Raw genomic sequence first — 13,077 nt, 5'->3', positions numbered from 1 at the left:
CAGGAAGAGGTAGCAGAGAGACAGTTGGAGATACGAGTGAGGAGAGCAGGGGAGAGGTCTGGAGAGGAAAGATAGATTTGAGTGTCATCAGCATAGAGAGGATAATGGAAACCAAAAGAACTAATGAGCTTACCTAGGTGAGGACGTAAAGAGAGAGAAGAGAAGAGGACCAAGGACAGAACCTTGGGGTACCCCTACAGTTAGTGGAAGTGAGGGGGAGGTGGTGTCATGAGAGGAGACAGAGAATGAACTCTCACTAGTGTGATTCCTTGGGGTGGTTGGCTTGTGGGGATGTAGTTAAGTGACCGGCAGTTGGCGATAGATAGATAGATAGATAGATAGATAGATAGATAGATAGATAGATAGATAGATAGATAGATAGATAGATAGATAGATAGATAGATAGGGGGACCCAGCACACGCACCATTTCAGTGGAGCTAAATTTTAATTGTTACAACTCTGTACAAGTAGGAAATTATGGATCCATCAGCAGTTTATGACGACAGTTTATTAGATTTACAAACGGAAAGTTAGCAGAAGTATATCAGATGTCCTACTCTTACTGTCCTAGACTACACCACAATGAGAATCCTTTTTTTCTGAAGAAATTAATCTCAAGTCTGTCTGACCGATATCTTTTGCCTTATAATTATCGTCCTGTTTTTTTTCCCCTTTCTTTAATTAACATCTTATTGAGGCATCATAAAGATACAACACATTATATAAATACTTCAAAGAAGAGATATCCAAAGACATGACTCATATCAAACTGACAGGTACATGAATTTCCACAATAAATACAACTATTGTAATAAAAGTACCCAGCAAAACAAAACAGCAATTCTGAAATTAAATTGGGGGGGGGGGGGACGACACAAGAATGAGGTAAGTGGAAGTGGGGAGTGGAATCATCCTGACGTCAGCTATTGAAGCCGGGTAGAAAGGATGGCGGGGTGGGGGGCAAACATTTGAAACCGGCCCTAGGAGTAGGGATTATGATATCCACAAGAGGGTACAAAGGCAAGCTGACGGAATAAGGACCAGGTAGTAGACATGGGGGTCTATTTACTAAGCCTTGGTTGGTTGGAGATAAAGTACCAGCCAATCAGCTCCTAACTGCCATGTTACCGGCTGTTGTAAAAATGACAGTTAGGAGCTGATTGGCTGGTACTTTATTTCCTTCCACTTTATCTCCATCCAAGGCTTAGTAAATAGAACCCTTAAACACTTCACAAAGATTGGACTGATCTGCTGCAGCCTATTTCTGGTGTGAAAGGAAGGACTGAAAATTATCTAGTTCATTTATATTATATTATTTCCACCATGATTATACCAGTCAGGCCTTTTCGACATAGCAATACACGTGTGGCCAAATCCATGTAAGGCCAGTCACAACAGATATTTACATGGCTGGCCAGATGGTCACTGCCCCACCAGATTTACCAGTCATCCTAGTCAACATCTAGGATGATAACAATAACTGGGTTGGGGGCTTTGTTTTGTGCACCTTTGGTGGGCATATACTTTATTCTGTAGACAAAGTGTGCCCACTACAGATGAGGGGAGGTGGAATCTCATAAGCTCCTGTGTCCTTCTTTAGCTATACAGGTTGAGTATCCCATATCCAAATATTGCGAAATATGGAATTTTTCGAGTGAGATAGTGAAACCTTTGTGTTCTGATGGCTCAATGTACACAAACTTTGGTAAATACACAAAATTATTAATAATATTGGCTAAAATGACCTTCAGGCTGTGTGTATAAGGTGTATATGAAACATAAATGCATTCTGTGCTTAGACTTGGGTCCCATCACCATGATATCTCATTATGGTATGCAATTATTCCAAAATACGGAAAAATCCGATATCCAAAATATTTCTGGTCCTAAGCATTTTGGATATGGGATACTCAACCTTTACTTGAAGAATTATCTGCTGCATGAATACTATTATAACCAAACGGTTCCACATGTTGCTGTGTTTTATAACAGGGCTACTTGAAAAGACAGGAAGCAATTACAGCAATGTTCCCTCATACGGAAATCTTGTCCCGTGGAAGTCATGCTTTTTGGGGACTTCTGTCTCGCGGTTCAGCCTGATGCCTAGAAGGCTCACACATCACTCACCTCTCAGGTCCTGATTCTCAAACCACAAGCGTTGAAAGGCCTCATGGTTAGAGACATCAGGTGGTAGAGTCTCCGGCTTTCCTAAAGATTCATCCCCAGAGCTTCCTCCACAGAGAGGGGCGTAGCTACAACCCGGGCTCTCATTGGGATGCACCATATCGGCGGCCTGCCCTTGGGCGCTCATTCACTGCGCACGGACTCTTCAGGTTACCAGCCTGCATGAAATGGATGGAAGCCATAATTACATCACGCCACATTAGAAACACGTGTCATCTTTAAAATGGAACTCAAAACATTTTTAAAACAATAATAAAAAAATAAAAAAAATCATATTCTCAGCTGATAACAATGATTGATTTGTAAACCACCTTATTTGTTCATTTATAGTATCCTGCTGGTGTTCATTAAAGGAGTTTGGAGAACAATCTTCCACTCAATCAACTGGCTATCACAGAACCTACGCCACTGCAGCCAGTATCAGCAATTACATATTTTCTTTGAAAATTACCCTAAACTCTGATAATGAATCTTACATTACTCAGAGGCTCATTATTGGTCATGGCTGAAAAGTGTTATCCTCGGACAGCACCAACGGGCTACTATGGAGTCCTCCTAAAAGAGCATAATAGACTGATTTTGCAAGTTTGGGGCATCGGCAGTCAAAAAAGTTATATTCCTATTAAAATAAATATTATATGTCACTAGACCCTTGGTTAGTTTAGCAGAATTGGCTGTTTGTGGCCAGCCATACACTGTAGAAACCATTACCCTTTGGTGCCGCAGCCATACACCATAGAAACCATTACGTGCCGCAGCCATACACCATAGAAACCATTACGTGCCACAGCCATACACCATAGAAACCATTACGTGCCGCAGCCATACACCATAGAAACCATTACCCTTTGGTACCGCAGCCATAAACCATAGAAACCATTACGTGCCGCAGCCATACACCATAGAAACCATTACGTGCTGCAGCCATACACCATAGAAACCATTACGTGCCACAGCCATACACCATAGAAACCATTACGTGCCGCAGCCATACACCATAGAAACCATTACCCTTTGGTACCGCAGCCATACACCATAGAAACCATTACGTGCCGCAACCATACACCATAGAAACCATTACCCTTTGGTGCCGCAGCCATACACCATAGAAACCATTACGGTTTGGTACCGCAGCAATACACTGTAGAAACCATTACAGTTTTGTGTGGCAGATAAGTCAATACATATTAGATTCTGTTTTTCCATACTGAGACAGCAAAAAAACACTTAATGATCTGCAAACCATATTATTAATGGGGATATGGACGAAATGATAATTCCACCTCTGGATACAAGCACTTAGAGTAGTTCCATCTACTTAAACATTGTGGGCTCAATTTACCCGTACTGTTGAGGTTCATGAAGAAATCTGGAGCATACAAAGGAGGACCTCATTTGAAGTATGCTGCAATAGGCTGCTATGTTAGCAGCGACTCCTGCCCCTTGCAGGCCCACTGTTAAAGTGCATACACACTTGCCGATAAAGTAAACAACGTCGCTCATTTTGCCCTTCCTGAGCGACAGCGTTTACCGTATCGACTAGAGCAGTGGTTCCCAACCTCGGTCCTCAAGTACCCCCAACAGTTCATGTTTTCCAGGTCACCTAGCAGTTGAACAGGTGTATTCATTACTCACTGATACATTATAAAAGACCCACAGGTGGAGCAAATTATTTCACTTGCAATCCTGTGAGGAGACCTGGAAAACATGAACTGTTGGGGGTACTTGAGGACAGAGGCTGAGAACCACTGGACTAGTGTGTACGCTGCCAAACGACGACCCTCGCTGTAAAAAAAAAAAAAAAATAGAAATTTCCTTTAGTCTATTACATAGGTACATACATGTATTCAAATTATAAGTATTATTTGATGTTTTGATGCATGTAAACAAATGCAAAAATAATAATTGTATTAAATGGGACTGCACCTATCTGTCTTTAATGTGCGTGGTACTGTTATTTTCAATGCTTCTCATTCCATTTCTGCATGAATGCAATTAAAAACATTCACCTTAATGGGAGCAAACATATTTGTACACGTTGCTAAATACACTGCAAACAGCTCATGGCCTAAACATTGCATTGGGCTCCAGAAGAAGACTGACCACAACAAACTGCTGCCGATCCCTAATTCTAGCAGCAGGTCTCTACCAATCTGATATTCATCTGATAGCAGACCTCCTTAGTCTACAATCACAGGACATGGCATACAGAAAAGCCGTGATATAACATACGGAATAGGAACACAGCTGAGCTGGGCATAGAAATGACTCAGCCTTTCATGGACGGAACACTGAGGGTACCTGGTCCCAGGTTCAACTTCTCTCTGCAGTATTATAAAAACAAAGCTAATAGTTTATTTTTCAATGAACATTATATATAGTTATCTATAGTTCCACTTCAAACAACCAGTAAGTATCAGCAGTCTGTAAGAACGCTATGGACAGTATACGGAACGATTCACTCATATAGTTATATTAAGGAGTTCCTGACTATGTAACATCTAGGGGAGGAAATAAGAGGCGACATCAGCCTAGGGGTGACCATCAATGGTCTGATAGTGATGGTGAGCGATTCACCATTGATGCAAGACCACTGATGGCAAACAAACCATCAATGCTTTCTTACCGATTATGAAAAACCCACGAGCCTCAATGGCAGAGCTGTCAATTCCCATCACTACTTGGGTCACCCATAACAAGAAGGGATACACAAGCTCTCCTTCTGAACACAGAGGTCATAACTTCATAACACACAGCCGGTACACTGACTGCATCCTGTTTAAACAGACACTATTTGGCACAATGTATCCAATTCTAGAAATCCCTTGCAAAGACATAGAACCATAAATATCTGAGCGACAATACTGCAGAGGAATACTTTCTCATATAACCCAGACATCTGAGCTGTGGGTCCATTAGGACAGGGAAATGGGGCAGCAACAGGGAGGTGTCTCAGCGCACACGCGGAGATGGTCCGTCTTATGGGAGCGTTGGTGTACGTGGCTTTGCACACAAACCGCTCACATAGGAGGCCATACTCTGACAGAGTAACTGCACCTGCCCAAGGACGCACAAATCAGCGTTTACTGCGGGCACGGACGCTGACAGCGGGTGGCTCAGTCCTTGCACATTCAGACGCACGGATATACACAAGGTAGGGACTGTAGCAGCATATGCATACCGTCGTAGACAGGGTGACCAGCAATAGACGTCCACATCTGCGTCCCCCTCTGAATCAGACCCTTTGTGTCCCTGTAAGAGTGTACAATGAAGGACACAACAGATGAGCTCAGGGGAGTGCACAGCTCTAACCCCATTTTAAAGTTGCACTACCACGTACGTAACGCTTTCTACTAACATACCTCTCAACACTGAGCCATGCAGTATCATCACAAATAGCCCCGGCCCTGGTCTAACCAAGTCCCACCCACTTTGGGGTCAAAAGAGTCGCCCCCTTTCACACAAGTCCTGCTATTCAGGACTGTTCCAAGCCCAGAGGCTGCTACACACTGGGTTTTTTTTTATTTCTACTTTGTGAAAAGTTCATTACGTACATAATTGAACATTTATATGTAGAAAATTTCCCATACATCCTGAAAAAAAAAAAAAAAAAAAAAAAAAAAAAAAAAAAGGGGGTGCTGGTAACCATCCATAGCAACCAATCAGAAGTTTGAGTTCATTTACCTACATCCACTAAATGGCAGCTAGAATCTGATTGGCTGCTATGGACAACGCCTTCTCTACACAGAGACCTATAGCGAGTCATTCCCTAATGTCCTTCAGTGTCCTAGAAAAGCCAGTGGAGGGTAACGGTAATGCAAACTTAAAATATGAAACCGCTTGCGTTGTGTACCGATGGTGACCAATATTATATACAGTATTTAAACCGCCAGTCAGCCTGACACCATTCAAGAATACAGTTTGCTTTAGAAGACACATGACCAATTAATAATATAAACACTCATCTGTACTGGCATCAACCTGCACATACCAATAGGATTTATAGAAAGAAACGTCAACCAAACCCTTACTACAATAACATGATTTACAGGATGACCAGTAAAGATAAGGACAGGGAAGCAATGGAGATTTTAACTGTGCAAAAAGTCAATGGTTACTTTTCCCCCATTACAATGGAAGTATAGAAAGAAACAAAACCAAAAAAAGAATGTTAAAACTTGTAACAAGGACTCCCGGTGGGCGGAGCATCGTGATGGCCGCATTTTACCGATACCTCTGTCTCCCAGCTGCTGAATCTACCTTCATCCTATAGCAAATCTTATGCAAAAGAGACAATAACTGTCCAAAAGTGTGGCGGTGGATCAGCTCTACCTAATACACCGAACATCGGGGAGATTGGAGCAATTAACCACCGGAATCCAGCCTGCTAAAGCTGAGGCCTACCTGTCTCCCAGTGGCGTGGACCGGCGCCATTATCGGCCCTGCTGCCTTTCTGGAGCTAATCCTGCCCTCCCTCCTTAAGCTTCACCAAGCGCTGGAAATCTTACCGGGGGACTCTGTCGGCCATCCTGCACACTGGAGGGGAAGAAGTGGAGACCACTGGAGCGAGTGCCGGGATCTTGCTGAGTGCGGAGCTCGTGGCGGAGACCGCGATCGGTTCCTACTGCAGTGGGCGCACTGACCAGGCCAACTCACCCCGCTAGCTGTCCCGTGCTGTGAGATTGGGGGGATCGGGAACCTCACCTGGGCAGCCGTGGCTCGACACGGAGAGATCGGAAGCTGTGGGAGCGGATACCGGGTGCTTGCTGGTCTCCGGGGCTGAGCTATTACGGCCACCTAACTTCCTGAACTGAGGCAGTCGTGGTGCTGAGACGTGCCTTTGCCTGCTACATTTACTGTACGGCACCCGGATCTCGGCGCAATGCTCAGGTTTGGGAATCCTATTGCCTGCAATGGACAATTCTGCTCTGCCTGATTTAGACCCAGTCTCCGTGTGGTAATACCTCTTCAGGAAGGAGGCAGTCTTCCGAACTTTATATCCTTGCCTGGAGACAACTTCTCAAGAGGGGAAAGGACTCTTCTCTTGCTAGCCTTGTGTTAGCTAATCTGGTACCATTCACCCCTTTCACCATATCTGGTGTTCATTTCTACCTCTTCCTGAATATCTCTCCTCTCTCTTACTATACCTTTCCATTATATCCTAACTTACACTTCTTGCTCACTCTACTTTTACGACATATGGGGACACGTTGCAACTGATAGCTGCAATGCCTCTATTGACCAGGAAACTAGATGATATCTTGACATCTTTAAAAGCTGTACTGTCACATCTTAATGTCTCACCTGTTTCTAGTTCCCAACATGCTCCTAATGACAGTGATAGTGTACCATTTCCAATGTTGAATGATACTCACATAACTTTTCAGGAAGTTACTTCTATACCCACTGCTTTGGCCAAATGGATTACCCCTGAGCTTTGTCCTAAAGTTACTCCATTTGATGTACGTGTGAGGTCTGGGGAGTTTACTTTAACCAAATCATCCTTTTTGGGTCATGTGCCTGTGTTTGCAAATGTACCTTTCACCAATTTTATTGCTCCTAATCTTTATTTTACAGTTACAAATATTGGCACGGCTAAGGCGATTGGAGCATTTCAGGGGCCAACCTGGGTATTTGAGAATTTCCTGAGACTAGTTAAAACTAGCCTTCCTGTTTTTCCAAATTGTCCCTTTATCATTCCTAAACGGGGAGAGGGTTGATGTCTAAAGTGACTTGTCTACATAGCCGTATTTGGCGGACTTGTTTTTTTCCCATGGAATCTCTGCGATTTTCCTCAGACCACTTCTCTCATCGATGATTGACACTTATGACTACTGTTTCTAGGCACAAATATTGCCTTTTGGCTCAGATCTATCCATTATAAACCTTACTCTATTAAGTTTACATATGTAACTGTGTCTAACCTGGTTACCTTAATTATATGGTGCCTTTTATATCTTATTGCATAAAGTGTTATGTAAATGATTATTTGTAATTTCTACTGTGCTTGTTTTATCATTATGACACATTAAGCAAGAATATACATACTGGTCTGGATGATATTTGTAACAAAGCACGATGGTATATTTCACTTTCTATGTTGATTTGTCAACCTCTTCTGTAATTGTTCTGGTATAAGTATATCTTAAGTTATGATTTTTAAAAGAAAAAGCAAAGGATACTCATGTTGTTCAGAGACATTGTAAGTTTCTTTGGTTTCTCCCTTTGGGAGACTGGTCATTATCTTTCGATTATACATTGGTAATTATCACACTACTTACTGAAAATGCTTTTGCGACTTCTATATTCTTAGTAACAAAATTCTGTTTCTTGATATTCTGTACTGGCATATACCTATCTGATATTACAATTGTAATGTCTATTGTTGTTCTAATTAAAATGTTAAAACTCCAATAAAAACGTTAAAAAAAAACAAAAAAAACTTGTAACATAAAATAATGGTTCCACAAATGTGATCACAACTGAAACGCTGAAGGGATGTTGAGAGTGCAATACCTGGAATCTCTGAATGGATGTTAGCGCTCTCCTGTAGAACGCTCCCAGGCAACATGCAGTATGCATATTCAGTGAACAAGTTCAGCTTAGCGTGGAAATGCTAATGTCCGAGACGCCAGAAGTGCTTCTGAAGGGCCCCATACACTAGAAAGATTATGCCCGATTTCAGCCCAATTCGGGCATTTGGGCCGATATATCGGGTGAAATCGGGCATTTCGGCTGTGTATCCGATCCGATGCGCGGCCCCGTGAGGGTCGGATCGGCTCCCCTCCCCTAGATCGTTAGTGCTGCACTCGTGATATGTCGGTTCCCGCAGGCATAGCTGGGATCGCATGCAAAATGTACCAAATCATATGGAATCACTCCCGGGAGAGTTCAAGGGAAATCGCCCCGACTTCAGCCTCAGACATATCGTTCTAGTGCATGGGACCTTTTAATGAAAGCTCTTTACTATAAGCTAGTCGTATAGAATAGGGAGCACCGATCTCTTGCCTTTCCAAGAACCTTCCCACCCCACAAATAAAGCAAACATTTTATAGGTAGAATCAAAGCCTAGGAGAAAGCAGCCAAATCAATTTACCAACAACTAAGCCTCATGTCTTACACATGTCACTATTTTTTTAAAAACCATACTGGTCAGTAAGAACAGTGTAATGGTTAGCGGAACTGCCTAATATCAATGAGTTCATGCGTTCCATTCCCACTACGGCCCTAACTGTGTGGAGTTTGTATATCTCCCCCCTCAAATTACCCCAAAGGTACCTTTTATCAACTTTTTTTTGGCATTTTTCATTTAAATCTTTTGTAATTGATCCAAATTCTTAAACTTTTTCTTTCCATTATTTTACTTTAAAAGAAAAATGCAAAAGTCAGCCATTTGACACATTTTAAAAGAATCCAGTACTTTCCTTATGCCCAATAATATGCCTTCCATATAATTCTGCTATCAAAACAGTCACTTTTGGGGGTACCAAGAAGTCTCCTCACTCCGTGTACTTCTCCCAGATCGCATTTAGTAGAAAAATAAGATTTTACTCACCGGTAAATCTATTTCTCGTAGTCCGTAGTGGATGCTGGGAACTCCGAAAGGACCATGGGGAATAGCGGCTCCACAGGAGACTGGGCACAACTAAAGAAAGCTTTTAGGTCACCTGGTGTGCACTGGCTCCTCCCACTATGACCCTCCTCCAAGCCTCAGTTAGGACACTGTGCCCGGACGAGCTGACATAATAAGGAAGGATTTTGAATCCCGGGTAAGACTCATACCAGCCACACCAATCACACCGTATAACTCGTGATACTATACCCAGTTTAACAGTATGAAAACAACTGAGCCTCTCAACAGATGGCTCAACAATAACCCTTTAGTTAACAATAACTATGTACAAGTATTGCAGACAATCCGCACTTGGGATGGGCGCCCAGCATCCACTACGGACTACGAGAAATAGATTTACCGGTGAGTAAAATCTTATTTTCTCTGACGTCCAAGTGGATGCTGGGAACTCCGAAAGGACCATGGGGATTATACCATAGCTCCCAAACGGGCGGGAGAGTGCGGATGACTCTGCAGCACCGAATGAGAGAACTCAAGGTCCTCCTCAGCCAGGGTATCAAATTTGTAGAATTTTGCAAACGTGTTTGCCCCTGACCAAGTAGCAGCTCGGCAAAGTTGTAAAGCCGAGACCCCTCGGGCAGCCGCCCAAGATGAGCCCACCTTCCTTGTGGAATGGGCTTTTACGGATTTAGGATGCGGCAGTCCAGCCGCAGAATGCGCCAGCTGAATTGTGCTACAAATCCAGCGAGCAATAGTCTGCTTAGAAGCAGGAGCACCCAGTTTGTTGGGTGCATACAGGATAAATAGCGAGTCAGTTTTCCTGACTCTAGCCGTCCTGGAAACATAAATTTTCAAGGCCCTGACTACGTCCAGTAACTTGGAATCCTCCAAGTCCCTAGTAGCCGCAGGCACCACAATAGGTTGGTTCAAGTGAAAAGCTGATACCACCTTAGGGAGAAACTGGGGACGAGTCCTCAATTCCGCCCTATCCATATGGAAAATCAGATAAGGGCTTTTACATGACAAAGCTGCCAATTCTGACACACGCCTGGCTGAAGCCAAGGCCAATAACATGACCACTTTCCACGTGAGATATTTTAGATCCACGGTTTTAAGTGGCTCAAACCAATGTGATTTTAAGAAACTCAACACCACGTTGAGATCCCAAGGTGCCACTGGAGGCACAAACGGGGGCTGAATATGCAGCACTCCTTTCACAAACGTCTGAACTTCAGGTAGTGAAGCTAGTTCTTTCTGGAAGAAAATCGACAGAGCCGAGATCTGTACCTTAATGGAGCCTAATTTCAGGCCCATAGTCACTCCTGCTTGTAGGAAATGCAGAAATCGACCTAGTTGAAATTCCTCTGTTGGGGCCTTTTTGGCCTCACACCAAGCAACATATTTCCGCCATATGCGGTGATAATGCTTTGCAGTTACATCTTTCCTGGCTTTAATCAGCGTAGGAATGACTTCCTCCGGAATGCCCTTTTCCTTCAGGATCTGGCGTTCAACCGCCATGCCGTCAAACGCAGCCGAGGTAAGTCTTGGAACAGACAGGGCCCCTGCTGCAGCAGGTCCTGTCTGAGCGGCAGAGACCATGGGTCCTCTGAGATCATCTCTTGAAGTTCCGGGTACCACGCTCGTCTTGGCCAATCCGGAACCACGAGTATTGTTCTTACTCCTCGTTTTCTTATTATTCTCAGTACCCTTGGTATGAGAGGCAGAGAAGGGAACACATAAACTGACTGGTACACCCACGGTGTCACTAGAGCGTCCACAGCTATCGCCTGAGGGTCCCTTGACCTGGCGCAATATCTCTCTAGTTTTTTGTTTAGGCGGGACGCCATCATGTCCACCTGTGGCCGTTCCCATCGATTTACAATCAGCGTGAAGACTTCTGGATGAAGTCCCCACTCTCCCGGGTGGAGGTCGTGCCTGCTGAGAAAGTCTGCTTCCCAGTTGTCCACTCCCGGAATGAACACTGCTGACAGTGCTAGTACGTGATTTTCCGCCCATCGGAGAATCCTTGTGGCTTCTGCCATTGCCATCCTGCTTCTTGTGCCGCCCTGTCGATTTACATGGGCGACTGCCGTGATGTTGTCTGACTGGATCAGTACCGGCTGGTGTAGAAGCAGGGATTTTGCCTGACTTAGGGCATTGTAAATGGCCCTTAGTTCCAGAATATTTATGTGTAGGGAAGTCTCCTGACTCGACCATAGTCCTTGGAAGTTTCTTCCCTGTGTGACTGCCCCCCAGCCTCGAAGGCTGGCATCCGTGGTCACCAGGACCCAGTCCTGTATGCCGAATCTGCGGCCCTCTAGAAGATTAGCACTCTGCAGCCACCACAGCAGAGACACCCTGGTTCTTGGAGACAGGGTTATTAGGCGATGCATCTGAAGATGCGATCCGGACCATTGGTCCAACAGGTCCCACTGAAAGATTCTGGCATGGAACCTGCCGAAAGGAATTGCTTCGTAAGAAGCCACCATCTTTCCCAGGACCCGCGTGCAGTGATGCACCGATACCTGTTTTGGTTTCAGGAGGTCTCTGACTAGAGAGGACAGCTCCTTGGCTTTCTCCTCCGGGAGAAACACTTTTTTTTTTTCTGGACTGTATCCAGAATCATACCCAGGATAGACGTGTCGTCGGAACCAGCTGTGATTTTGGAATATTCAGAATCCAACCGTGCTGGTGTAGCACCTCCTGAGATAGTGTTACTCCCACCAACAACTGCTCCTTGGACCTCGCCTTTATTAGGAGATCGTCCAAGTACGGGATAATTAAAACTCCCTTTCTTCGAAGGAGTATCATCATTTCCGCCATTACCTTGGTAAACACCCTCGGTGCCGTGGAGAGTTCAAACGGCAGCGTCTGGAATTGGTAATGGCAATCCTGTACCACAGGTACTCCTGGTGAGGATAGTAAATGGGGACATGCAGGTAAGCATCCTTGATGTCCAGGGATACCATGTAATCCCCCTCGTCCAGGCTTGCAATAACCGCCCTGAGCGATTCCATCTTGAACTTGAATCTTTTTATGTATGTGTTCAAGGATTTCAAATTTAAAATGGGTCTCACCGAACCGTCCGGTTTCGGTACCACAAACAGTGTGGAATAGTAACCCCGTCCTTGTTGAAGTAGGGGCACCTTGATTATCACCTGCTGGGAATACAGCTTGTGAATTGCCGCTAGCACAGCCTCCCTGTCTGAAGGAGTAATCGGCAAGGCAGATTTTAGGAACCGGTGGGGTGGAGACGCCTCGAATTCCAGTTTGTACCCTTGAGATACTATTTGCAGGATCCAGGGATCCACCTGTGAGC

General features: G+C 44.3%; 1 protein-coding gene across 5 annotated transcripts in view; it reads right to left on the bottom strand.

Annotated features, from left to right (window-relative positions):
* Positions 1–13,077, bottom strand: part of IKBKG (inhibitor of nuclear factor kappa B kinase regulatory subunit gamma) — a 48,150-nt gene that overhangs the window by 25,118 nt on the left and 9,955 nt on the right. For 4 of the 5 annotated variants that reach the window (XM_063936535.1, XM_063936534.1, XM_063936532.1 and 1 more), the window contains exon 3: positions 2,129–2,343. In XM_063936535.1, coding sequence (XP_063792605.1) covers positions 2,129–2,312 — 184 coding nt within the window. In that variant the 5' untranslated portion in view covers positions 2,313–2,343. Of the gene's footprint in view, positions 1–2,128; positions 2,344–5,366; positions 5,425–13,077 lie in introns of those variants that run through there. The other variant, XM_063936533.1, reaches the window with a different exon arrangement.

The sequence above is a fragment of the Pseudophryne corroboree genome, chromosome 8 (genome assembly GCF_028390025.1).
Source record: "Pseudophryne corroboree isolate aPseCor3 chromosome 8, aPseCor3.hap2, whole genome shotgun sequence".
NCBI lineage: Eukaryota > Metazoa > Chordata > Amphibia > Anura > Myobatrachidae > Pseudophryne > Pseudophryne corroboree.
This window is presented reverse-complemented; position numbering and strand designations above follow the sequence as displayed.